At 42.3% G+C, this 25,638-nt stretch overlaps 2 protein-coding genes across 6 annotated transcripts; one reads left to right on the forward strand and one right to left on the reverse strand.

The window, feature by feature from the left end:
• Window positions 1-752: 752 nt before the first annotated feature.
• On the forward strand, window positions 753-13,232 carry LOC146717019 (uncharacterized). Of its 2 annotated transcripts, XM_085471048.1 has the most exons (22): window positions 753-874; window positions 1,037-1,940; window positions 2,942-3,003; window positions 3,175-3,213; window positions 3,710-3,804; window positions 5,506-5,543; window positions 5,730-5,846; window positions 6,953-7,078; window positions 7,163-7,351; window positions 7,719-7,843; window positions 8,092-8,500; window positions 8,578-8,775; window positions 8,848-8,938; window positions 9,125-9,141; window positions 9,537-9,659; window positions 9,845-9,973; window positions 11,018-11,146; window positions 11,229-11,359; window positions 11,565-11,835; window positions 11,929-12,067; window positions 12,162-12,277; window positions 12,393-13,232. In XM_085471048.1, the coding sequence occupies exons 2-22, from the start codon at window positions 1,191-1,193 to the stop codon at window positions 12,450-12,452; spliced, it is 3,354 nt and encodes a 1,117-aa protein (XP_085327174.1). In that variant the 5' UTR covers window positions 753-874; window positions 1,037-1,190; the 3' UTR covers window positions 12,453-13,232. The 2 variants fall into 2 exon arrangements, with proteins under 2 accessions (XP_085327174.1, XP_085327166.1); XM_085471040.1 differs by lacking the exon at window positions 753-874 and having other exon boundaries at window positions 1,115-1,940; window positions 8,851-8,938.
• LOC146717020 (uncharacterized) lies at window positions 13,233-25,009 on the reverse strand. 4 transcript variants are annotated; one of them, XM_085470960.1, is made up of 22 exons: window positions 24,841-25,009; window positions 20,753-21,708; window positions 20,535-20,596; window positions 20,415-20,453; window positions 19,270-19,328; window positions 19,154-19,188; window positions 18,936-19,058; window positions 18,683-18,808; window positions 18,241-18,357; window positions 18,003-18,127; window positions 17,272-17,906; window positions 17,108-17,198; window positions 16,867-17,003; window positions 16,635-16,771; window positions 16,470-16,542; window positions 16,325-16,350; window positions 16,111-16,242; window positions 15,528-15,658; window positions 14,585-15,443; window positions 14,085-14,151; window positions 13,836-13,957; window positions 13,233-13,760 (listed from the first exon to the last, which is right to left on the reverse strand). In XM_085470960.1, exons 2-22 carry the CDS (start codon window positions 21,671-21,673, stop codon window positions 13,728-13,730), a joined length of 4,050 nt encoding a protein of 1,349 aa, XP_085327086.1. In that variant the 5' UTR covers window positions 21,674-21,708; window positions 24,841-25,009; the 3' UTR covers window positions 13,233-13,727. The 4 variants fall into 4 exon arrangements, with proteins under 4 accessions (XP_085327086.1, XP_085327070.1, XP_085327078.1 ...); XM_085470944.1 differs by having other exon boundaries at window positions 19,145-19,188; XM_085470952.1 differs by having other exon boundaries at window positions 19,145-19,188; window positions 20,753-21,777.
• Between the last annotated feature and the right edge of the window lie 629 nt (window positions 25,010-25,638).

The raw sequence follows: 25,638 nt of genomic DNA on the forward strand, positions 1-25,638 counted from the left end.
TGTTTGATCGTTACATTCAGACACGTGATCGTACTGAGACGTACCATTAAACGGAGCACGGGGGGAGAGTCCATTGTTTAAACTTTATTCACAAGCCCTAACTGTCCTTCCAGCTCTTCGGTCTTGCTGATGATAAGAGTAGTTTAATTAACTAGTAATAAAGACAGAAGAACTTGCCGAGCCCTCTATTTGCACTAGAAAGAAGAAAAAGAACCGCGAAGAGCGGAGAAACCTCAGTAAAACCCGCTGTGAGTTGAGACGAAATATCGCGATACTTCGTAGTGTGCGGTTGTCTCTCACGCAGGCTCATAAATAACTGATCTAAAAGGTTTTGGAGAAAGGGTAAGAGCGTCTGTGTCTACAGATTAATCCTCATTATACACGTTATATATCAACAGCTTCATGTACAGTTTGCACGTTAAATATCAGATAATTGAAGGGTTTTACCTATTCTAGTGTTAGCATGTAGCAGGCGACGTGTGTTAGCAATGTTAGCTACCTTAGCTACACAGCTTGTCTGAGTCATTGTCGGTCTGCTTTTACTCACTTTTGGACGCCTAGTTTTAATTATCTATGCTTTTAGTTAAAACATGTCAGGCTAAACAGAGTAGTGTTTATGGATGATATTAGCGCATTTAGCTTAGTTTAGCTGTTAGCCCCTCCCCCGTAGGCGTGTTTGCTGCAGCTTTCCTTCTCCTCTCACTGTACCTGCACAGATGTTACTCCTGGTCTGTGTCAGGCTGTGATTCACTCAGAGGCTCGTTGTAATCTCGCCTCTTGTCGATGTTTTCGTGGACTCAGAGTTTCTCTTCCTCAGTGAGGCGGTCTCCATCACTCTGTTTTCATCAGGTCATGTTCCTCCTGCTGGGCTGAGGTGAATCTTTCTCTCTCTCCTCCTTTAACCGCCTCCTATGTTCCCTTTGCAGTAAAGATCAGAGTCGTGCTCCTCCGTCTGTTGCTCAGGGCCTCCACTGGCTCCTGTTTTCTTAGGAGAGGCTTTGTTTGAAGCTTTTTCTACCTCATTGTGTCTCAGCAGAAATAAGACTTGCCACCACAGAAGAAAAGGAGCTCCTGCTCTCTTTGACCACATTAAGTTCCTGTCATCTTTGAAGACCTTTCCAGCGCCTGTTTCCTTCTTTATCTTGGCTCTCTGTGCTGAATCCAGAGAGCGGGACAGACTTTTTGATATCATGTCTCAGAAGACGCAGGCTGACGGTGCTCAGAAACACTTCGCTGTGGGTCGGGGGCTCCTGGCCGCTGCAGAAACCTTGAACTTCAACATGAACGAGCAGCGTCCCAACAGACCAATGGGTGTGGGTGTGGGCATGGGCATGGGCATGGAGGGCCAGGACGGCAGCGGGCAGATGTCCCGACGTGGCAGCGGCGGTGGCGGCAGCACCAGCAATCTTGGCAGCACCATGAAGCTGTTTGCCAGTTTGGGGCTGTCGCCCTCTGACCTGGACGCTCTGGCTGAAATCCCTGAGGAGGAGATCAGTGTGGAGACGCTGCCACACATCCTCAGACAGCTGAAGAGTCGCAAGGGGGAAGCAGGAGAGCGGCGGGCGGCCATGTCCTCTGATGCTGCGTATCGAGGAGGAAGCTGGGAAGAGGGACACGTGGGGAGGATGGGCGGTTCTTCTCTGGGACAAGGTTCAGCCAAGTCCTCCACAGACTTTGGGTACAGCTCCCTGCAGGACGTCTCCTCCGGCCGGGGCTACGGCTTAAATTACAGCAGTGGAGGTGGAGGTGGGAGCAGAGAGAGGCCATACTCTGAGCTTTCCCACCGCAGTGGGCTCGGCATGGGCCCGTCTGAGCCAGTCTTTATGCAGAGGAGGATGGGCTCCCCGTCAAACGGAAAAGTCCAAGACTTCTTGGGAGTCATGCCCCCCATGTTCCCCCACGTGTGCTCTCTTTGTGACTTTGACGTTCATTCCACCATGGTGAGTACGTCCAACCTGCTTCCTCTTTTCTTCTCGGACTAACTGTAATTGTTTGAGCTCCAGTCTTCCTTCAGTCAGTGACAGGCGCTGATTCAGGTCCGGTTTACTTCATATAATTTCCTTGTTGTATCTCCTCACAGCATGTTCCCTGTCTCCATTTTCTCAGCTGAAGCTCTCCAGCATTGACCAGTTAGATTTGGATCTTTCCAGCGGTCATCCAATTAAACCAAAAATCTCTTTTTATAATTAGTATCTGTTCACATGAGCTGGTAAAGCTGTTCATGTTACACATTCAGTCTGATATACTTGATCTTTTCACTTCATTAGCTTTAACAAAGTCCTGGGAGGATCTTGATTTGCTCCTTGTGTCTCCAACATGAAACATTTAAAGCTCCTCACACATTCATGGACTTATCGAATTGGCAGCTTTTAAACCTGTGAGACTTTTGGCAGCTGGGGTCTTGTGTTTGTTTTTCTTTAGTTTGTGGTGTCAGGGTTTCTTCTGGGGCATTAAGTATGAACTTTTAAAAAAGGAATTAAAATGGTCTTAAAATGTTCTATTTCCCAAGCCTTTGCTAAAGATTTGAGAAATATACACATGGTATTTTATAACCTTCTTAAAATCAGTGACTGTTACTGTTTTGTCTAGCCAGTTTAGAATCCAAAAAGATCCACATTACCCTTTTCTTTTCTTGGAAAAAAGGCATCAAATGCTGTTTTTCATTTCTTTTTTTAAGTCATTTCTAAAAGATCTTAAAAAGCACTCCTTTAATTTTTAAAACGGTACAGGAACCATTTTATCATACCCTTTAAGTAACAGGTGATAATATATATATATTTTTTACTTAGTTTAAAAAACAAAACAAAAACAATTCCCTGGGTGCTTTTCTGAATGAACCACTTAAGGTTAATAACTGTTTGAACTGGACCTTTAATATAGAGGTTCCATGTTAGGAAATGAAAGTGTTTGAGCGTCACTCATTCTCTAGATGTGTTTGTAGGAGTGGAATCAACACATTAATGGACTCCGCCATGCTGAAAACAGACGGCAGCTTCTTGACATGTGAGTCGCTCTTAATACACAACAGTGAGCCAAAACATTGAAACCATCTGCAGTCAGTCAAGATGTGTCACCTACTTGGTTTATGCTGGATTGAACTCGGAGGTCTTTCCCTCTTTAATAGATGTTTAATATTGTGTGAATGTTTTTTTGTTTGTTTGTTTTTTCTTTTAGGTATCCTGAGTGGGATCCCGGTATGGGCTCAGGCAGAGGGTAAGAGACACTGATACTGTTAGCAAAACAGTAATTATAGTGTAGAAAATAATTCATCTGCTGCTCTCTGTAATCATGACTGAATTGTGGACTCCATTTCTAAGCTAAGTGATAGCAATGATAGCACTAGCATTTCTAAGTTAGCTTGTGCTGTCATTGAAGCACTCAGAAGTGAAATCATGACATGGACTAGCAGAGTCGGCCCACATGCTGCTACAGGCAACTGAGGGGGACATTACACTTCAGTCTGTTCACACACTGGAAGTAAAAATACTTTAATACTTCAAATTAAAGTAAAATCTGTGATAGACTGCAGTTGAGAATCAGACATCATATCATAAAAAATCAAATTCTGGGGTTCACAGACTCTTTGCAGCTTCTATAGCTTGTTTGTGCTAATTGAGTAATTTTTATATTGTATTACATCATATTATATTTTGTTCTAATAATCCAGATGTTTGATAACTGACTCACACCCTAGTTCATTTATTTCCAGTGGAGGTCTGTCAGAGACCCCCAACCTGTCTGCAGGGCTGCTGGGTCCCGCCCCCATGTCTTCAGGACCAATGGGAGGGATGTCCTCGAGCTGGGGTAAGATACATGCAGATGCCTTTTTCTTCTTCTAATTATTACTGTTATCATTATTGCTGGAGGTTTTAGTCCACTCCAGGACATAAATCGTCTTAACTTGTCCTTATGTATTTTTTAAAATTCTAAAGGGCCGATCGTGATATTTTAAATCCATCATTTTTTTTAATATAATGAACATTTATTTGTTCATTTAATGTACTGACTTCACTTGCATCCTTAGCTTAGTCTTTTTACTCAATTTAATTTAGTTACTTTAGCTTATTATAATATACTCATTTAATTACTATACTTATGTAATTAAAGGAATTAAGTAAATTATCTTTAATTTTGTTTCAATACTTAGTTGTCTGTCTTATTTACTTTACTTATCTTACTGTACATACTGTACTTACTTTACTTACTTACCTAGTTCTTATTTTCCCTCATTTACTAGCGGTACTTGTTTTACATATCTTACTTTACCTTCTTTACTTACGCACATTCTTTTCTTACTACACCTAGTTTTGTTACCTACTTTACTTATCTGAATGAATCAGCCAGAGCTTTCTTATTTTTCTCATGGACTTGACTTAGGTTTGAACAATTTGAGAACAAGGTGATGCAGGATTTTGAAATTCATACCATAGGTGCATCTACTAGGAGGCTGAGAGGTGGCAGAGGCTGCCGCCAGTATTTTCTTTAATGTAGTTTTACTCTTACCGTCCTTTACTTACTGACTTATTTAACTCTCTGTACTTTGTTAACTTTACTTTCTTTGCTTACTTTTTTCAATGTACTCAGTGTACTCCTTTGTTTATTTAGTTTACTTGTCTTACTTAATGACTTCATTATTTAACTTTACTTTTACTATTTCTGTTTATTTACTGACTGTACATACTTACTCTATTTAAGTAAGATAAGTAGCAAAACTAAACATGTTTTACTTTTGCTTTTCTTCCTGTAATTTGTTTTCTTCCTTGTCAGACTTTACTCACTTTATTAGCTGTACTTACTTTACCATATTTTCTTTACTCTTCTCACTTCATTTACTGTTTATTGTACTCACTGTATTTAGTGTACTTTACTTACTGTGATCACTTTAGTGAGTAAAATAAATAAACTATAGTTGCTCTACTTGGCTTACTTTACTCAGCTTTCTTACTTTACTTGTTATACTTACCTTATTAATTTGGTTAGTGTACTTACTATACTTTTGTTACTGTACTTACTTATCTTACTTTATTTACTTGCTGACTTACATTACTTATTAAATAATTGCTCTGAAAATGTTCGGGCACAAAAACCATCACAGATAAAAAAGAGAAGTCAGGTGCTCAAAATAATCTTTAGACTCAAACATTAGAACAGGCTTTTCCCAGCAGCACGCCATGTAATAAATACTCACAATGAAAATGGCAGGCATTACAGCTTCTATCTAAAAATGTATAGATTCAGGCGTCGTGTGCTCCAGGTACACTTCACGCAAATCGAGTTGCCCGAGATTCACAGCATTTACAGAAAATGCGCTATTTTGTGATATAAAGTGTTATCAGGATGGGAAATGTTTTTGCGATATTTTGGTCATATCGCACAACCCTAATTTAATGTAATCAGAGCCTTTAAAAAGTTTATTTCTGTATAAAATAAAAACCCTGCATGGTCATTTTGGTCACTTAAAAGATCCTAAATTGGTGGCCTAAACATTGTGTTTTTCTGTGTCAGGTGGAGGTGGAGGTCCTGGACAGCTGGGTCTGAATAAGGTCAGTCTGAACGCTTGTGTCACCTGCTGTGTCTCTGACCCTGTGGATTTCAGAGGGTTTCAGTAAACATATTTCCTCCCTCTGTGCCAAACACATTGTTTAAAAGTTCACGTCATCCAGAATATCTTTGAAAAGCTTTGTGGTGCTTCAGTGACGGTGCAGCAGTGTTAAATGTCGTGTCCTCAGCTGAGGAGCAGGGTGGTGGTGGTGAAATACGACAGGAAGCCTCTCAGCAACAAGACCCTGTTCGCCTTCGCTGAGCGCTTCGGCTGCCTGAGGGAGCACCTCATCCTCAAGAACAAGGTAGGACAGCTCACCTCGCTGTTTCCACTTCATTCATTTCAAATCTGAGGAAGGGAAAAAATACCTTTTAATAATTTTTAAAAATCATAGGGAACAAAAAAACAAACAGATTTTGGCTTTAGATTGGGACACTCACATGAATTTGATGTGGAAACCAGCTGTACTCATGAAATTAAAGTAAAAATAATAACACAAATTAAAAGTGCAAAATTCTGAGCACCCCTATGAACTCTGAGGGTTGTAACTGGAAATATTCATTGTGTGAAGGTAAGATTTTGCTGGGCTTTGCGAGGTTAGCTGATTCTGTCGGGATTGGGTCGGAGGTAGCGATTGATTTTAAATGTGACGACTCATGTAATTGAATATAAATCAGAAAGGGAAGACTAATGAGTCATAGGAAGGTCAGTCAGTCGAAGATGTGTCAGATGTCTGGACTTTTTCTTTTTTCTTCTTCTTTTTAAGAAAATACAAATAATTTTTTTGATGTGTTGTTTGAAGTATTTGTGTTTTGCTCTGACTCAGAAGAACAATTTTCAAAATGTTTTTTAAAAAGGAGAGAAAAAGAAATATCACGTTAGCGCATCTTAAATAAAATGGTGTAATATAATAATAATAATAATAATATATGCTTCAATAAAACAAAGTGAGCTTAATAAAAATCAAACTAAAATTCAGTATAAGTTAATAACGTACTGACTGCAGCAAGTTAAAATCTACATAAATGGCAAAAAATGATGTCTGGATCAAATATAATCAAAGTTTAAAAAAGAACAAAATGTTAACTACAAATTTTATTTAAATTAAGCTGAATATGTCACATAACTCATAAAGTTAAACGGGTCAAATAAGGGTTGATTTTTCAGAAGGATTTTTAAACAAGCGCACCAAATAAACCAAAAAAGAGAAGGGTGACTTGAACTTAAGGAAAAACTTCCCCAGAAAGTCTGTATAGAGGAAAAACTTTGACCATCGCTCAGTCCAAGCCCTCACACTTTACAGAAACGAGCCAAGCTTCAGTATCGTCGTCCTAAAGATCACAAACCACAGGATCTGACCTGTTTCCTGTTTCACAGTAAGACCTGAAGTCTAATATCTGTGTCCATCAGGCTTTTCTGGAGATGAGCACTCATGAAGAAGCTCTGGATGTGGTGAACTACTACAAACAGCACCCGGCATCTCTGTACGGCAAATCCATCTCCTTCTACCTGTCCCAGACCCTCATGTTCATCGAGGTAATGTTGCCCTCGCCGGTTAAATAAAACTCACTGCTTTCTGACACACTCAGACCCTCACAGGTTTCCGTTTTTGACCCTCAGAAAGACGAGCGATCGATGGACCGACCGATGGATCGACTGATGGACAGACCTGTGAGGGAGGTCAAAGGTCAAGCCAGCAAGGTAGTTTTTTTCTCCAACCTGCCCCGCGAGGATGAGAAGAAGAAGGAGCTGCTGACCATTGCTGAGCGCTTTGGTGTTGTGGAGAAACACCTCTTCTTAACAGACCAGGTACTGGTGCCATCGCTGACTTTAAGCTTTAGCAAAAAGGAAAGTTTGAAGCCTTAAAAGTCGAGCAGGGATCTGTCTGGATCCAAACTTCTCATCCCTCGACCACCACCCCAAAATTTTTCAGACACCAGTGTTGCTTAAACCTGGCATGTCAGCCATGTGGTCTGGTAGTTCTAACTAACATTCAGTTATTCATTAATGTTTTTTTAATGCTGCTTTTCGTGATTGTGGATAGTGTGGAAAGTGTGTTTTTTTTTTTTTTTTTTTTTTTTTTTTTTTTTTTTTTTGTTGTTTTTTTTTATTGGTCACAAAATTGGCCTGTACGCCCTCCATGAGCTAAAATGAGTCTGACTTTCCATGTGTGCAGGCATTTATCCAGCTGGGAACTGCAGAGGATGCAGAGATGCTGGTGAAGTATTACACTGTGAACCCCCTCACCATCCGAGGAAGACGGATCCGCCTCAATGTCTGCACCAAGTACAAAACCCTCAAGTGAGTACCTCAGACGCGTGATGGCCGTGACATTGTCTGTGACCTGGTGCAGGACTCTTTCCTCTTCTGTGCAGTAGGAAACACTAACAGAATTTTGTAACTTGGATTAAGTTAACAAAAAGCAAGTAAAGAAAATAAAGTAAATTTGACCAAAAAAAAGTAATTATAGAAAGTAAATAAGTAATAAAGCTAACTTGAGTAAGAAAAGTTAAGTCAGTAATGCATTAATGCTTCTGTGCTTCACGCAGTGTGAACGCAAGGAAGGGCGGAGGAGACGCTTCGAACAGGAAGAGTGGCAAAGCCAACTCCACCTCCTCCGGCACTGGAACCAGGACCTCCTCCAAAACCACCTTATCCAAATCATCCACCTCCAGGTCCAAAGAAGACAAGAAGAGGGAGGAGAAGGAGGAGGAGAAGAAGGAGGAGGAAGAGAAAGAGGAGAAGAAAGTGAAGGCAGAGCCAGAGGAGGAGGAGGAGGAAGAGGAGGAGGAGAAGGAAGTCTCAGGTGTGATGGAAGGAGGGGAGGATGGGGAGGGGGAGGAGCAGGCAGCAACTGATGGAGAGGGGGAGGAGTCAGAGGGAGCAGAGTCTGTGAATTTGACGGTAGAGGAGTCTGAGGATGCTCGACAGGAGGAGGAGAAGAAAGAGGAGGAGAAGGTGAGAAAACAAAAAAGATGAAGAAAAATATATTAAAGCCAAAAGTGATTCCTGGAATTAAACCGAACTGCACACAGGTTACTGATGATGTCACTGATGACACACCTGGAGACACGAGTGAGGTCAAGCAGGAGGCGGAGTCAGAGCCACAAACGGAAGCGGCAGAAACAGAAACTTCGGCCGAGGAGCACGAGAGCAAAGAGGAGGCGAACATGGAGGCGGCAGAGAGCTCAGAGGCGCCGGAGGCAGCGGAGGGAGATCTACCCGAAGAAGAGGTGATGCACCTGCTCTGTCCTTCAGTCTGTAATCCAGGAGTGGCACAGGTGTGTTAATGATGTCTCTTCCAGCAGGACTTCCCAGAGAACATGGAGGACTTTGTGACGCTGGACGAGCTGGAGGAAGACAACGACGAAGCCCATGGAGAGTCGGACAATATCGGTACCTGATCAGATCAATATTTAGAGATCAAAGTTAACACTTGTACCTGTAATGTGCTGCAGCACCAGCTTTTCCTTAAAAAGTCATTTTCCTTCATGGATGTGAGGACGATGTCTTCAATCAACAAAAAGGTGTTTGAAATTAACGCACATCTTCCTCTCTGTTTGTGTCTCCTCTTCTCTGCAGACAACACGAGGCGAGGGGTACGTACCCGAGCGCCGTCGCTCTGATACCTTTAATATTTGACTTCATGTTTCTGTGGATCACTGCATCTCAGCTGCATGACACTCCCTCTAAATCTGATCCTCTGAGGTCACACTGTCACTCTAACTCTATTTAGTGCTTCGTCAGACGCGTTTACTTTGATAAATACTCTGAGTTTATAATAATCAATATGTTTATAATGGTGTTTGCTCAAACCTCCACACAGAGGAAAATTTTGCATTAATAATGGTTTTTGATCCATAATATCCTTGCTTTTGTATGTAATTGCGCTAGCTTCAGACATTTTGAGATTTCCAACATAATCTGTGTTCAGAAACCTGTTTTCATTCACTCTGTTTCACTGGAATTCCTCAATTCTTGCTCCTCCCATCAGGGTATGAGGGTGGTGAACATCGTCGGCTTCAGGCGAGGGTACCAGTACCTCAACGAGCTGCTGAAACTCGCCCAGCCTTTCGGGAAGGTGGTCAAACACCTGGTGCTGGACCTGAGACCCGAGGTACTCCAGAACTCACTCACAGTATTTAAAATATTTAAAATTAGAGATTAATTTTGAAAATCAGTAAAACTGAGAGCTCCTTTCAGTCACTTGTGAAGCATCTTTTAAGGTTAAGGCGTACGCGTTACAGACATTTGTTCTGTGCCGTTTAAACACCTCTTTGTTTGTCTCCTCTCCCTTGTAAGGCGTTCCTTCAGTTCGCCACAGAAGAAGAAGCACGGGCGATGGCCAACTTCTACAACGGGAACATCACGGCGTCAGTGTGCGGGCGGCCGGTGAGGATCAGTCACTCCATGAGCTACCCCACCATCCAGGTGAGCATTCGGCTGGTTTTATTTCATTACACCACGCGACTTTGTTTGACTTTGTCAGACATGTTTGAAACCTCTATTCATGTGTCTGAGTCTGCTCTGTCACAGAACTGAGCCACGAACAAATGAAATGCACCACGTGAAACATCGGCCATCTAAAATCCAAAAAACTGGTGAAGATAAAGGCAGCCCCCAGTTTTAATCTCCAGCGTATATTTCTGAGCTTCTCGTAGGGCTGTGCGATATGGCCAAAATCTCATATCCCCACAGAAGACAAAGGCTGTTAATGGTCCCACAATCTCCTTTTAACCCCAGATTGTGGAATGCCTTACCTCCATCTTTGCACTGTCTTGATTTTGTTGATTGTTTAAAGAAGCAGCGGAAGACTCATTTGCTCAGAGTCTCTTTTAACCAGTTTTAAACTACAAAAGCAGGCTGATGATCTGACTGTAACATGTTAGACTTTTAGTATGGAGTGAGAAAGTATTTAAGGGAACTGAACTCCTCATCTTGAGTTTTAAGGTCATTTCTGATCCCTGTAAATACAGACGAGGTCTGAAACATTGTGAACATCGAAGCGAGATGTTTGACCTTCTGCACGAGAGTCTGTATATTTCACACTCTTTCCCTCATAACATTTGAAACATGACAGCAACTACTCCAGTTTAGAAAAGGGCTTCAAGGATTACTCCCAGTATGCTTCATGTTGGTAACGATGGACAACAGGGCAGTGGATGAATAGTCAGTTTTGCTTAGGAAGTGTCTGAAGTTAAATTCTCCACATATCAAAAAAATAGCTTCAATGCTTCCTCAATAAATCTACGGTCACTCTGGATTAAGAGATTTATATAAATACTCTTAATCCAGATTATGAGCTAGATTAACTGATTCAGAGTGTATTTAAGGTTCTATAAAGCTCAGTTTGCATCAGTAACGTCTGTTTTACGGCAGCCTTTAGGATTATAATGAATTAATTTTGAGACCTTTTGAATTTCCCCCACTCCTTTCTTTGATTTGATCACGTTTTCTTTTCTGCTTGCTGTTCAGTCCGGTTCCAGCAAGGTGGTGTACATCGGTCAGCTCCCCAACAGCAAATACACAGACGAGGAAATCCTGAAGTTCGCCGAGCCATTTGGCAAGGTCAAAAAGTACTTCCTGAACAGGATCCGGAGAGAGGTACAGAACCAGGGCAACCGCACGCCTGAACTGAATCCGTTTAATTACTGGTGCTTTAAAACTGTCCAACATTTTTCCTCAGTGTTTCCTCGAGATGTACAATGCCGAGGATGCCGAGAAGATGGCTGCCGATTATAAAGCGAAGTCGCCAAAGTTAAACGGGAAGCGCCTGACCATCTACGTGAGCAGGAAGTACAAGCAACTGAAACACGGGTGAGCGTCATCGTCGTCTTCTGTGTGAAACATCACATTTTAAAGCTTTGACCAAGGGTCACACCTTGTTAGTCCAAAGGTTCTGTTCAGTTTTATCTGCAGTCCTGTTTTTGAGGCTGTGGTGAAGAGCATACTGAGGTGCATGCTGGGAGTTTGTGTTTGTGTCACATTAAACGCTCTGTCTCATCTCACTGTGTTCACTCAGCCATCGAACGCCGAACACCGTGAAGAGAGCGAGTGACGACTCGCCACAAAAGTTCTCGAAAGATGCCGAGGAACCACCGGCCAAGAAACCTAAAGAGGAGGCCCAACCAGAGGTGGAGGAGGAGAAAAAGGAGGATGTGGAGAATCAGAAGGAGGAGAAGCAGCAGGAGGAGGAAATGGAGACCCCTGATGTGAGCGAAGAGACAGCGGTGGAAGAAAAGTCGGCCGCGGAGAAAGTTCCTGAAGTTTCTGCTGAGAGGAGCAGCGAGGACGTGAGTCGTTTCTGAAGATCTTTAATGACCGATAACGGCGTGATTATTGATTACTTAAAATACAGTTGGATTAAACAAATTCTCTCCTCTCAGGAGAAACAGGAGGAGCTGGTGGAGCAGATGGAGACATCGACCAATCAGAGCGGGGAGACCGAGGCTGCTCCTCCTGCTGAGAACAAACCCAGTGTGGCGTCTATGCCGCTTCCACCGTACGACCCCAACACACCCATTGGTGAGGACACTTTCTGATCACCAGGCAGTTGGCTGGTTTATGTTTAAAAAAAAAAAAAGGCGTCATCATCAATACGATTGTTGTTTTCCTGCAGGTGTCGAACATGTGAAAGCAGGTTTTTACTGCCGCATCTGTTTCCTGTTTTACTCCAACGAAGACACAGCGAAGAAGACGCACTGCAGCAGCCAGGCGCACTACGACAAGCTCCAGGTGAGAACCCGCCCCACTCATAGCTCCACCCACACATGACCTTTGAGCCTGAATCAGCTCCACACATCTGACACACGGCTCCACCAAACAAACTGAAGTTTGTTTTGTTTTTCAGAAATACCTGGAGAAGGAGCAAAGCAAAGCGGAGAAGAAGGTGAAGACGACAACGCCGTGAGAACATCTGAAACTGAGGAAGAAGTGTGGATGGACTTTTTTAAAAATCTTTGTTTCTATAGCAACGTTTGAAGCACACATCGGAGCGACTTTCTGCTGCCGCTCTGTGGCATTGAACCCTGAAGGACTCTGTTTGTAGCCACGCCTCCTTTTTTTTTTTTGCTTCATTTCTGCAGGTATTGATTAGCTCTTTTATTGGTTCTTCTTCTGTCTAAACGGTCAGGAAAAGGAATACTGTGTTTAAGATCCCAATTTTAAAACTAAACAAAAAATTGATACCGTACAGGTGTTTACACAGCTGTCAATCACTTTCTTTATTCATCTAAAAACATCGGATCAACAGAATCATCAGGCGACCCCAACTCCCCCTCTGCTCAGATCTTTCCCATGATTAAGCTACAGCGTCCTGAAGATGGACTCTCCTTACACGTCACCTGAGTTCACGCAGGTCACATAAAAATGTGATTTTACTCCAGATTACCTCCGTGATCTTAAAATAATCTGGTTATTTTCAAAATAAAAGACCCAGTGTTTTGTGCTGTCACCATTGGTCTCGTGCCATTTAGTCACGGCTCGATTTTCATCTCTTTACCGCAGTCTCACCGCTACATCAGTGTTACGTTTGTAAACAATGAAGCGACAGATCAATGGCTGTGATCGTGAACTAGTCTTTGATCTATGACGGCGTCACGACTTCCTGGGTTGACATGTTGAACTGTAAAGTCTCACTTTTTTTGGAGTTTTCTGTTGATGTTTTAGAAAAATAAAATAATAAAACCACTGTTGTTCATGTGAGATTATTTATTTGACAACACCACAGATTCTTAAATTACATAGCTTCTGTGAAGGTGCGGCATGAGTACAATTGGACAAAAACTGATTAGAGCCCAGGGAGCAGTTAATATTCTGACAGCACTAGAACCTGGTATTTGTTTCTAAATTTTCTGGGTTGACCAATCAACACCTTTTAGGACTAGAGCACTCGAGTAGGAGAGAGCCTGGAGCTTAACAGAAATGTAGGCAAGTGGCTTTTTACAGTCACATCTCACCCTTTCTCAAACATACAGTTGCTGTTCTGCATGACATAAAACTTAAATATTTATACATTTTTGGATTTTTCAGCAGAAGCTTTTTAAAAAACAAAATCTTTGTACAGAAACTCAAAGTCCAGTGGAGAACAGACAGAAATCAAATCATGTTTAGGATCTCAGTCCCGTTTCAGCTCTGATAAAGTCAATTAATAAAATCTGAAGGTAACCAATTTCTCTGCAGATGTTCAGCTCGTCCACGGATCCCTCCCAGTCTTCTCCTGAAAAACCAAACAAAACAAGGACTTAATTTAAATTCAGCTGAAAAATAACATTAAAACCTTTTTTCCCTCCACCTGGTATTTGCTGTAATGCGACAGGCTGCTGCAGTGCTGCTGTTTGGCTTCATCCTCTTCAGCGAAGATCTGCTGACACAGGTTACAGAAATAACCGACGACCGGTCGCACGAACTCCGTCCCTACAAAACAAACAAGCGACAGTGAATGCACCGCTGCACGTGTTTAAACTTCCTTATTATGCAACAGGAAGCAACAAACTAAACTGTAACTAAATGGGATTTCAAATAAGCTCAGAGGCTTTCTTACCAACAGGTTTGGTGGGTTTCTGAGGTTCAGCAGCGCCCTCTGCAGGTTCAAACTGGGGCTTCGCGTCCTGAAAGTAACAAATCAGTCATGAGCTTTAATCCTGCACTTCAGGGCAGATTTTCATTTATTTATGGCCAAAAATCTTTTTCCATCATTAACTGTGTTTTTAACTGCTGTGCAATATATTTACATTTAAAGTCTATTCATCGCACAGGTAATTTTAATAAGAAATATTTCATGGCTGAGGCAATTTGAACAAAACTACATATTTAAGACTGAACTGCAGATAAAATGAATGGAGCTATTTTAACAGCTGATTCAACATTTGAGATCTGTCAAACACAATGGGAATGCCTTTTTAGAAATTTTGTTTCTAAAAAGGCCGTTTTGTTTTGGCGTTTTGAAACTATGTGAAATGGCATTTAAGACTTTGATGTTATCCTGGGGAAACTAATATTTCTGTTGAGCTGGGATCACAGCACCTTCGCTTTCAGTTATACCTGTTCAGGTGGTGGTTTTGAGGGCTCTGTAGAGGAGACTGGTGGATCTGGACTCTCTGCATCTTTCACATTTGGTCCTGCTTCCATACAAACGTCTATTGGTGTTTCCTCCTCCTCCTGCTTGAATGTGCGTGGTGTTTCCTTTTTGATATAATCTTTTTCAGATGGCGCTTTATCAGCTGCTGGTTCCTCATTTTGTTGAGTATTTTCTTTCTTTAGTTCTTTCTTCACAGTTGTCTGAGGCACTGAATTATTGTCAGGAGCTCCTTTTGGTTCCAGCGTCTCGCTGTCTGGAATCTCTGCACACGATGACCCTTTCTCAGGAGTCTTTCTCCCTGCGGATTCCTTCTCCGGGCCGTTTTTAAGGACCTTTTCTGGAGGCTCTTTGTCCAACGATTCCCTCTTTGGAGACTTTTTGGACTCTTCTGCTGAAGTTTCTCTGAATGTAGACTTGTTTTCCAGAGTCTTTCTGGATGCGGACTTTTTCGCTGGAGTCTTTTTTGTTGTAGAATCCTTACCTGAAGTTTTTTTAGATGGCAAATCTTTCGCTGGAGTCTTTTTCCCAGTGGATTTCGTTTCCAAGATGTTTTTGGCATCCTTTTCTGGAGACGTTTTGGATGTGGACTCTTTCTTTGGGGTCTTTTTCCCTGATGAGTCTTTCTCTGGAGGCTTTTTTGACCCAGAATCTTTTTCTGGAGTCTTTTTGCCTGATTTCTCTGATGTCTTCTTCGGGGACTCCTTCCTCCCTTTAGACCTCCTGTCGGTCTCGTCCTGGTCTGAGGTCTTGGATTTGCTTCGTTTCTCGCGCTTCCTGCCTCGACTGTCCTTGTCATTGCTGCCGTCCGAGTGAACAACCCATCTGCAAGAAAGGGGTAAAGTATGAATTTCATGATTAAAAGTTCACAGAAAAGAAATTAGGAAGAGTGAAGAGGCGGTTTCGGACCCGTTGTCAAGTCTGTAGTATTTGGTGGAGATGCGGGCTTTGAGTTTGGGGCAGTTGTGGATGGCTGGTTTGCTGACGAGCTCTTCAACAGCTTTCAGGGCCGCTGAAGAACTCGACATCTCAATGAAACCCTGAAACACAAAAAGAGTCTGAAAATGGTCCCAAAGGTAAAGAATCCACTCAACTCTGAACTCTAAGGGTCACAACATAAACAGGATCAACGCAATTACTATAACTCTTACTGCTAGTAGCAAATACCAAAGCCAACATACACAAACACAGCAATGTAAGATAGCCGCCTGATGATGCACAGGGATTATAATCATCATTCCTATTGCTGGGCTGAATCAACACAGTTTGGATTCCTCTATCAGCTGACAGAGGTCATGAAAATGACTGTGATGAATGATGTATATGATCAATGTATCCTTTATGCAGTTTGTATTCAGGCTAATAACTGTATCAAATTTGATTTTCATTTACAAAGATATTCCCTTTGTATCATGTATTTATAATCGGTATTTAAATTTTAAAAAGCTAAAAAAAAAAAATTTTTTTAATCTCATCTCATTTTCTTACTGACCTCTCGTCGATTGCCAATCAGGTAATAGCGCACCACCTTCCCAAAATTTCGCAGCAGTTGGAAGAAGTCAAAGAGGGCGTAATTAGGTGGCAGGTGGCCGAAGTAAAAAACCCTGCTGGATTTCGATGTTGACTACAAGCAAAGAAAGAACAAACTGTTAAATCAGCAACATATCAGACAAAAACTCAGCCGTTATATTAAAGGTAACACTTACCTTGGGCTCATCTGCTGATTCTCCACCTGCAACAAAATCAAACAGGAAGAATATCAGAAACTGAACAGTGAGCTTTAAAAGTCAACCAAACGTGCTGGTACAACAATATGTTTTGTGTTCAGCATCACAAGACTTCCAGGTATACCTTGGTCGTCAGAGTCATCTTCTTCCAGTTCATCCAGAGTGATGCAGTTTTCCAGGTCTACAGGGAAGTCCTCCTGAAAAAGCACATCGCTGCAACTGAATCCCTTTTTTCCACTTTAAAGCTTAAAATATGTCCACACTAACATGTTCATCTAAAAGTCTTTACCAAATCCTCCTGTAGAGGAGTCTCTGTTGCTTCCTTTGACTCCTCTACTTCCTCCTTCTCTTCCTTCTTTATCTCCTTCTCCGACGCAGGTTTCTCCTCATTGCCAGGCTCTCCACCTATCACCTCCTTTACTTCATCTGTAAGGGAGTTTTTTTTTTAAACAAAGTCAAGCATTTCCTTTGTTTTCCTTTAAAGCCAGCTTTGCTGTGAAAGCTCAGCTCTCATTTTCTACCTTTTTCAGGTGCTCTCTCTTTAGGACTCTCTTTTTTCTCTTCCTCTTGCAGAGCCTCCTCATCGTCATCTGCCAGATTCTCTCCATCCTCAGCAATCACCTCCATCCCCTCGATGTCGCTCTCCTCTCCAGGCAACCTGAAGTGGCATCTTTAGTTAAGACTGTTCTAGTTTCACTTGCAGAGGCTTTTCTGCAAACAAAAAAAAACCTAAAACAAAAAACAGCAACATGAGGAACTCACGCTGCCTCCCCCTCCACTTCTTCTGTGTTTGAAACTTCAGGTTTGGAGTCTTCGAGAGGAGACGGTTGTCTTTTGGATGTGGACTCTGCATCTGTGTAGAAAAGAAGATTTCACACCAGCCTGTCTGGAGCGACTGGTCCTGGCATCGTGTTGCGTTTTCTTACCTGGTTTCTCTGGTTCTGCAGTCTTTTCTCCGTCCCGTCTGGAGGACTTGTTGCTGGATCTCTCTCTAGACCTGGATTTCTTATCTCTGCTGGATTTTTCCACGGATCTAGATTTGCTCCTGCTTTTTCTTTCTTTGCTTGACTTTTCTTGGGTTGTAGACTTGGCTTTTGTCTCTCTGCTGGACTTGTCTCTGGATGCGGACCTGGTCTTCTGGTCTCTGTTGGATTTTTCTCTCGATTCGTCTGGCTTCTTCGCTTGGGACCCTTTCTTGCTTTCCTTGTTGGATTTTTCTTTTGTTTTTTCTCTGGACCCTGACTTAGACCTGGTCCTGGTCCGCTTCTCACTAGTGGACTTATCTCTGGACCTGGACCGGGTTCTGCTCTTCCTTTTTCTATCCAACTTGTCTTGGGACCTAGATCTAGTTTTGGCATCTCTGCTGGATTTTTCTTTAGATTTATCCCTGGACCTGGACCTTGTTCTGGTCCGTTCCTCTTTGCTGGCCTTGTCTCTGGATCTGGACCTTCTTTTCTTATTTTCTGTCGTTCTGTCTCGGCTTGAGCTCCTTGTCCTCTTGGTGGTACTCTTCTTTGTACTTTCGTTTTCTTCTTCGTACCTCTTGGCTTTTGAAACCCGCCTACAGGACAGACCAGACAAAAGCAGGACCATTATCACTGATCACCCCTGGATGATAATCCGCCAGTTACCTTCCTATCGGGTCGGTCGTACTCACATGAGAGTCTTGTACTCTCCAGAGAAGGAGACGCAAATCAAGTCACTGTTGATCCTCAGAGTGTTGGACAGGTAATAATCCACCAGCTTCTGAGCATCAGGGGCGTTCTTCATCTCAACGAACACCTGAAAACAACACCTTGTATGTGTTTTCTAAAGTCTTTTAAAGTGATTATTTAAGAAAAACAAAGAAACTGTCTTCCTCTCCGGTATAGTTTTTTAAATGGGCTGAGCCTTACCATTGATGGCAGGAACAGGGTGTAGAGCGGCGGGCCGAAGCGTTTGATGATATTGATCAGGTCGGATTTTCCGTCTTCTCCCGATGGAGCGGGCGTGAAACTCACCACCCGGGAGCTCTGAGGAGACATCAAAGTGTGAAGAGACTTTATCAACAATGAAAACAGACGTTTTTCTAAATACTGAACTGTACAACGTCACAAAGAGGGAATACTCTCATATGGCCCGGCTGTAACACAGAAGCCCCACCTGCCTGCAAGCAGGGATTTCCCTGCATGTAAAAAAAATAAAAAATAAATGTTGACACCTCTCGCTGTGTTTGTGAGACGGGAGCTTTTCCAGACTGAGATATTTTTCTCAGTAATAACCAAACGTTTGACACTGGGACTTTCTGTACTTTTCGTATGCAGGAAAAACTGGACACTGGAAGTGTTTCTCTTCTACCTGGAGAAAGTTGAAGGCGCTGGAGACGCTGAACACGAGCTGCTCTCCGTTCACAGTTGGAGGATAATTGCTGTGAAACTTCACCAAGTCTTTGGCCTGATCAACCGAGCCCATCTCCACGAAGCCCTGCAGGGTTTAAACCCACTTTAATAATGCTCATGTGCAAAAAAGAGAAAGAAAGCTGCTGCTCGTCTTTAAATGAACGAACATGCAAATATCATCGGTGTGATGATGAAGAACCTCGCAGACTCACCAGAGACGGAAACATGATGACCTTGATGATCTTCCCGAACGGTTCTGCAAGCTTCCTGAGGTATTTCTCATCGACAGACTGAGACGGAAACTTGATGCACACTACCTTCCCTTTCTCCAAATTCTGACAGGAAACAAACACAAAGACTTTCAGCTGATTCAGGAGGGGCTAAAGCGAACCTCATCGAGATCTTAGACACGTGTCTCTACCTTCTTTACCTTCTTCTGCTTCCACTTGCTATTCGACTGCGATGCTGCAGAACAGAAAGAACAAGTTTAAGCAGAAAAACCTAAACGTGTAAACACAAAGGCACAGCCGAGTGAGGCAGACTTACTTTGACTAGCTGCCGGGGCGCCTTTTCCTCCATCTTTCTTCTTCTCAGATTTATCGTCCCTAAAAATGACAAAAAGAGGACGATCAAACAAATTAAAAACAGAGCCACTGAATGAAAAACAAACATCTTATCAATAAAAAATAAAAAAAAGCTGATCACAGCAGCTTTGGATCAATATCAGGACCGCTAACATCTGGACCAAAAACCCGTCCTTCAATTATTAGAAAAATAAAAGATTGATTTTTGGCAGGGTCACAGCTTTTTATTAATTTTTTTCCCAGACTTAGTTGGCTGTGCTGAATGAACATCGCTCATATTTGCCATTCTTTCTTTTTTTTAATTTTAGAATTGTTCTCTCAGTTCCTTAAATTAGTTTAAAATAGCTAAGCTACACAAAAATGGCCACATTTCATCCTGGAGCCAAAAAATGCTCAATTGAAAATCGCTGATCCCACATTTATCCTGACATCAACCAAAGCATTTCTTTAATGTTGGATCACTCGCCTTCAATTTGAAATTTTTATTTTATTTGTCCGCCAGATGGCACTACTTTTTACTATTCAAAGCATGGACACAGTAATTCGGTGGTCATTTTCGGTGGTCACAAGTCAAAAAGTTAATCAATTCAAATCTGCTGGCTGCTGCTGCTGCAAGCCCCTCTCCTCAGCATGCGTAAGGGCGGTGTGAGTTTTGCACGAACAGAAGAAGAGCCAGCAGTGCCACGTGGGAAGCTTACACGCAATAACCAGTCTGTCCATTTGCAGCCTCTGCTCCACCTCAGCTGGGGTCCCTATTCTTTAAAGAACTATATCATTGATACTTGACATTTATATTTCAGGCTGAAGTAGTTTTAAAAGATCGAGCAATTTAAAATGGGAAACTTGCTAAAAAATATTTTTACAGTCGTTTGTTGAAATGTGGCGCTTTGGTTAAATGTCATATCCTTGTAAATTGGTCAACGTTTTTCAGGGTTCATTAACATCCACGTTGTTCAGTTGATCCATGTTTTTTTTGGCTCGCTGATTATTTATTCACATCAAAAAAACAACATTTCATCTTTGAGACATGCCAAAGTTTTCCACTTTGATAAAATTCAGATCTCTGTTCAGAGGCGTGAGAACGATGATGTGGTTTCGGTCACTGACCTTCGGACCGTCTGCATGCGGCAGTCCCAGTTAGGAAACCTGTGGAGGAGATGGGAGAGTGTTATTAAACCCTGCAAGCAGTAGATGGAGAAACTTGGCGTTGATGTGAAGTAAACTCACTGCTGCAGGAGGCTGAGCTGTCCATCTGCATGGTGCCTGCCAGTCACGTGCTGAATCCAAACCTAAAAACAACAGGAAGTAAACCCGTTACCATCTCTCTTTGTGGCACTCCGGTCTCATAGGACACGTGCAGCTCCCATCATCCTTTGTTGCTGAATGTAGACCCTCACACCACCCACACAGACTGCAGAGAGAGATTCGAGGACAGGTGCACTTACCTTCTGCGACAGTACAGTGATATCACACAGCGAGCACGAGTACGGGAACGACGGCGGGACCTTCCCGTGGAAATCCAGAGCTTCTTTCCGTGTAGGCATTGAGGGCGAGGACTGACTGCTCCTCGTGGAGGACGTGTCACGGCGGCTTGCCAGAGGTTTGGACTGGTGCTCGCTAGGAAGAGGAGAAGCCGTCACCAGCGCTGATGACCTGTAATCAGCTGGTCCAGCCTCAGAGAATCGAGATGACGGCGCTCTATCTCCTCGCCTCGCTGGGCTGTAAGAAGGAACTGGACCAGCCTTACCATAATCAGAGGGGCCCTGCCTGCGGTGGAAGTCCACCGTGTACCCCAACGACGACGATGATAAGGATGACGATGGTGGCAGCTCTGCTCGGCCGGAGCTCACGGTAATCGGATTATTCCAGCGATCCATGAGCTGCTCCGAGGGAGGAGGTGGTGGTGGCAGGTGGTCCAGCGGGTACTGGACCGACGTGCGATGGAGCTGGTCCCAGTCTCTAGAGGAGGAGGAGCTGGGAGGGTAGGAGGAAGAGGAGGAGGGAGACGGAGCCCGGGGAGGGAAAGGTTTGACGGTCCCTTTCTTGCATTTGATCTGTCTGAGGATGTGTGGCAGAGACTCAATAGTGAGGACGTCTTCGGGCAGCTCAGCTAGCAGCGCCAGATCACTGGGCTCCAGACCGCAGCTGCTCAGGATGCTCAGAACATTGTCCTGCGATGACTGCAGCACTCCAGAGCCCCTGGACGAGGACGGGCAGGAGGAGGAGACAGAGAAGGAGTCTTGTGGCTGCCTGTAAAAGTCACGGTCCGCTGAGGAGTGGCGGTAGTCCACAGATCTGTAAGGCCCGGGATCAGTTCTGAGGTCGGTGTCAGGCGGCGGCTTTCTGTACGGGTAATTCTGAGACATGATGGCGAGCTGTGGAGAAACGCTCTGGGCGTTTCCTGCAGACAGAAGGTGTCAGGGAAGACAGAAGACGTAAAAGGTGATGTGAAGGTGGAGGACGAGTTGCCCTGAGAGAAAACACTTAAGAGTGAACACCACGTGCTCAGGAAGTGAAGAAGGAAAAAAAACATTATTTTCTAGATTGTGTCACGTCTGCCTCGGCTACTTTATGATAGGAAATTGCTGATAATGTAAACAAAAACATAAAAAGTGTTCATCCTGATACAGTTTTGGTGAAAGATGAAGTACACCCTCTGTCAGATGTAAGGTTTTAAGTATGAGGACATGCAGAAGCAGCGTGTGAAAAACGACAAACCCAGCAGCAATAACTGAGTTATCGCAGTGGAGGAGTTCTGGTCAAACTCTTCTTGCTTCAGTTCATTGAGGTTTGCAGCAATCACTCATGCACAGCTCTGTGAATGTCCCACCCACAGCATCTCAGTCAGGCTGAGGTGTGGACCATTGCAGCATTGGGATTATTTTCTTTTTCAGCCACTGGTGGAGATTTGCTTCTGTGCTTTGGATCACCGTCCTGCTGGACAACTGAACATCAGCTGAGCTTTAGCTGTGGGACAGGTGGTCTCACGTTTGACTCAAGAATACTTTAGTAGAGAAAAGAGTTCACTGTTCACTCAGGGACTGCAAGGTACCCAAAACATGAACCTTCCACCACCGTGCCGACAGCTCGTTTGAGGCGATTGTGCTTTGCAAACCTATGTTGTGCTGCCATGTTCTTCTCAGAGAGAAGAGGCTTTCTCCTGGAAAACCTTCCAAACAAGCCACACCTGTTATTCTAATTGTGCTGTCATGAACTTTAACATGCTAACTGAGGCCTGTAGTCTGACACGGAGCTCTTGGGTTTTCTTGTAGTTGATCATTGCACGGGCTGAGCTCGGGTGAATTTGCTGGGATGTCCCCTCCTGGGAAGATTGTTCTGTTAACACACCTGAGTAATCCAGACCACCATAATTCCGCTTCGATGAAGATCAACTAATCAATGCGTTTGATTACCAGCACCCGGCTGCTACTTACCCTCTTCATTCCCATGTAAGCCGTAAGGATGAACTTTGTTTTTCACACTCTGCTTCTGTCTAGGTTTTTGTGAAATAAATAATGACACATGTAATATGTCATCTGTTGCTGTTCATCTGAGGTTGTATTTAAATGATTTTAAGGCCTGCTAAGAATCAGATGATTTTCATTACATCCTGATACTGAAAACCTTTGAATTTGAAGCAGGTGTACTTTTCTTTTTAACCATAGTTGTACACAGTTAACGTAAAATTACGGCTGTTCATATAACGATATATATCGGATGACGATATAAAAACGTCTCTTTCATTTTATGCTATTGTTTGTTTCGGCAATATTTTTTTCATCGTTTTGATGGTCACCGTAGTGGCTATATTAATTTCTTAAAGTTCTCTCTTTCTCTTATATTTAATATAACCACACTACAGACGGACAAGCGCCTGCTTTATGCGTTGTTAACGACGGTAAAACCATCGCGTGTCCGCTGGTTTACTTTGCACATAAACCTTTCACAATAAAGCTCAAGATCCTGTTGAGACTTTTCAAAATAAACCGAATCACGTGAAAGAGTATGCAGAGTATTTACGGATGAGAAGCCAAAAAGAGCCGCCAGGTGCTAAAAAATAAACCTTGGACTCAAACGTTAGAACAGGCTTTTCCCCGCAGAACGTGGTGTAATAAATACTCACAGAGCAAACGGCGGCTGTTACAACTTATGTCTAAAAATGCATCGTTTCATGCATCAGTTAAAACACTCGACTCCAGGTACTAGAAACGCTTCACGCAGGTCGAGCTGCCCGAGATTCACAGAATTTACAGAAAATTTTAAATTTTGTGATTTGTATTGTTATCGGGATGATAGATGTCTTATATCAGGTTATGAGATTTTGGTCATATCACACAGCCCTACGTAACATTACAGAAAACCAGAAAAGTGATAAGAATATCCTGCTGATCCCTAAATGCTGTTAGTTTAAGCTTCAATAAAATAAAGAAGAAATTAATAAAAAATAAACACAGTTCTTCTTTAAACTGCTAGCTTTAGAGGTCTGTATAACAGATTATCTGCCATCATCTTCTCCTATCCCAGCACCCTCCTCTGTCACACCAGACCATGTCCTCCTTCATTAAATCCATGAACATCTTCTGACGTCTTCCTCTTTTCTTCCTGCCTCGCAGCTCCGATACATCCACTCTCCGTCCTCTGCAAATGTCCATGATACCAGATATTCAAACCTATCTAAACGTTTACTCTCTCTGCTCTTCACATGTCCACCTCCCCACCTCTCATTCACACATATATTCTGTCTTGCTTCTACTGACTTTCATTGCTCTCCTCACCAGAGCATATATTCACCTCTCCACACTTTTGCTAGAGATCACAGTGTCGTCAGTAAACATTAAAGTAAACAGAGACTCCTCCCTGAACTCATCTGTCAGCCTGTCCAAACACGAAGGAGCTCAGAGCAGATCCCTGATGCAATCCCACCTTGAAACCATCTCGCTGTCCTCATTTATATCCTGCCCTTATACCTTCACTTCTCAACCACTCCTGACTTCCTCATGCAGCATCAGTTTCTCCTCTGCCTACCATATTCTTTTGACCATTTTTTATTATCAGTGTTTTGTTTTTGTTTTGTTATTTATTTATTTTTATTTTTATTTGGGGGGGGAGTATCAGTTTAACCAGCTGTTTAAATATAGAGACACTGACGCAGGTAGACTGTGTTTTACAGGTGGAACTATAACGCGACACAGAAACATAGAAAATGTTGGCCATAGAGCGGGAAAAATGCATGTAATTTTCATTAATGTAGAGCAGGGTTTGTGCAGGATTGGTGTAACCCGAATTAATCCTCTCTGATCAGAGATGTGTTGAACGTTCAGAGAAAGAGGCTTCTAGGAAATTCAGCGCGCAGTGGTTTCATTGTGGTCGAACTGAAAGTGTGATCTAAGAAAATGCCGAGTTTCAATCAGAAACATCGTCGAACAAAACCGAACCAAAAAACCCGTCTAATTTCTAACCTTTGTAGAAAACAACTCCGCTAACAGTTAGCTAGCGGCTAAACGTAGAGGAGGAAATAAAATCAGCGGCTCACCTCAAATCACCGCTGCGCCCTCTCAGGTGATCCACGCAGCTCCAGGCAAAAAAAACAACTCGTGGACCTTGGACCTGCCGCTGGCTTCGTTTTCCACGAAAACAGATGCAGAAAGTCGACGATTGAAAGCCGCAAGCAACCTAGCTGTTTCGTCGTCTTCTTCTTCTTCTTCTTCTTCTTCTTCTTCGGTTTACAGGGGTCTGTACATCGACGCATTCTCGCCCTCTGCTGGTGGGGAAAAACAAGTTGAAACAAAATAGATCAATTAAAAATTTTGTCAAATTAAATTAAACCAAAATAAAAAAAATTTGGAGGAAAACACATTTATTATTAAAATATAAAATAAGCTAATATATTAATATATTACACTTGAAATTATTTATTAAAGAAAACATTAATAAACATGAAAATAATGCATAATATATACATAAATTTAAAATTCATAAAAAATATATTAGGTTAGTAATATATTATATATATATTGAATATTATATTAATTTAAAGTACAATCTAAATTAATACAATACAATATTTTCAGAGATAAAAGTAACAAACACTAAAATTTATAAATAATGAATAAAATTAAGACATATTTATAGATTAAATGTAAAATGACATGATGTAAAAAATGTAAGTAATAAAATACAGTCCATTCAAAAATGTATGTACTAAAATAATAAAGTAATAATAAAAATAACAAAACAATCATTTGAGATAAAATTAATGGAAATTAAATAAAATGTATATAATAAAAATATTAGAGAATATGGATGTAAATAAATGCTAATTAATCAAAAT

Source organism: Copadichromis virginalis, linkage group LG2, assembly GCF_057382275.1.
Source record: "Copadichromis virginalis isolate Kocher_CV1m ecotype Utaka linkage group LG2, C_Virginalis_male_GT1.1, whole genome shotgun sequence".
NCBI lineage: Eukaryota > Metazoa > Chordata > Actinopteri > Cichliformes > Cichlidae > Copadichromis > Copadichromis virginalis.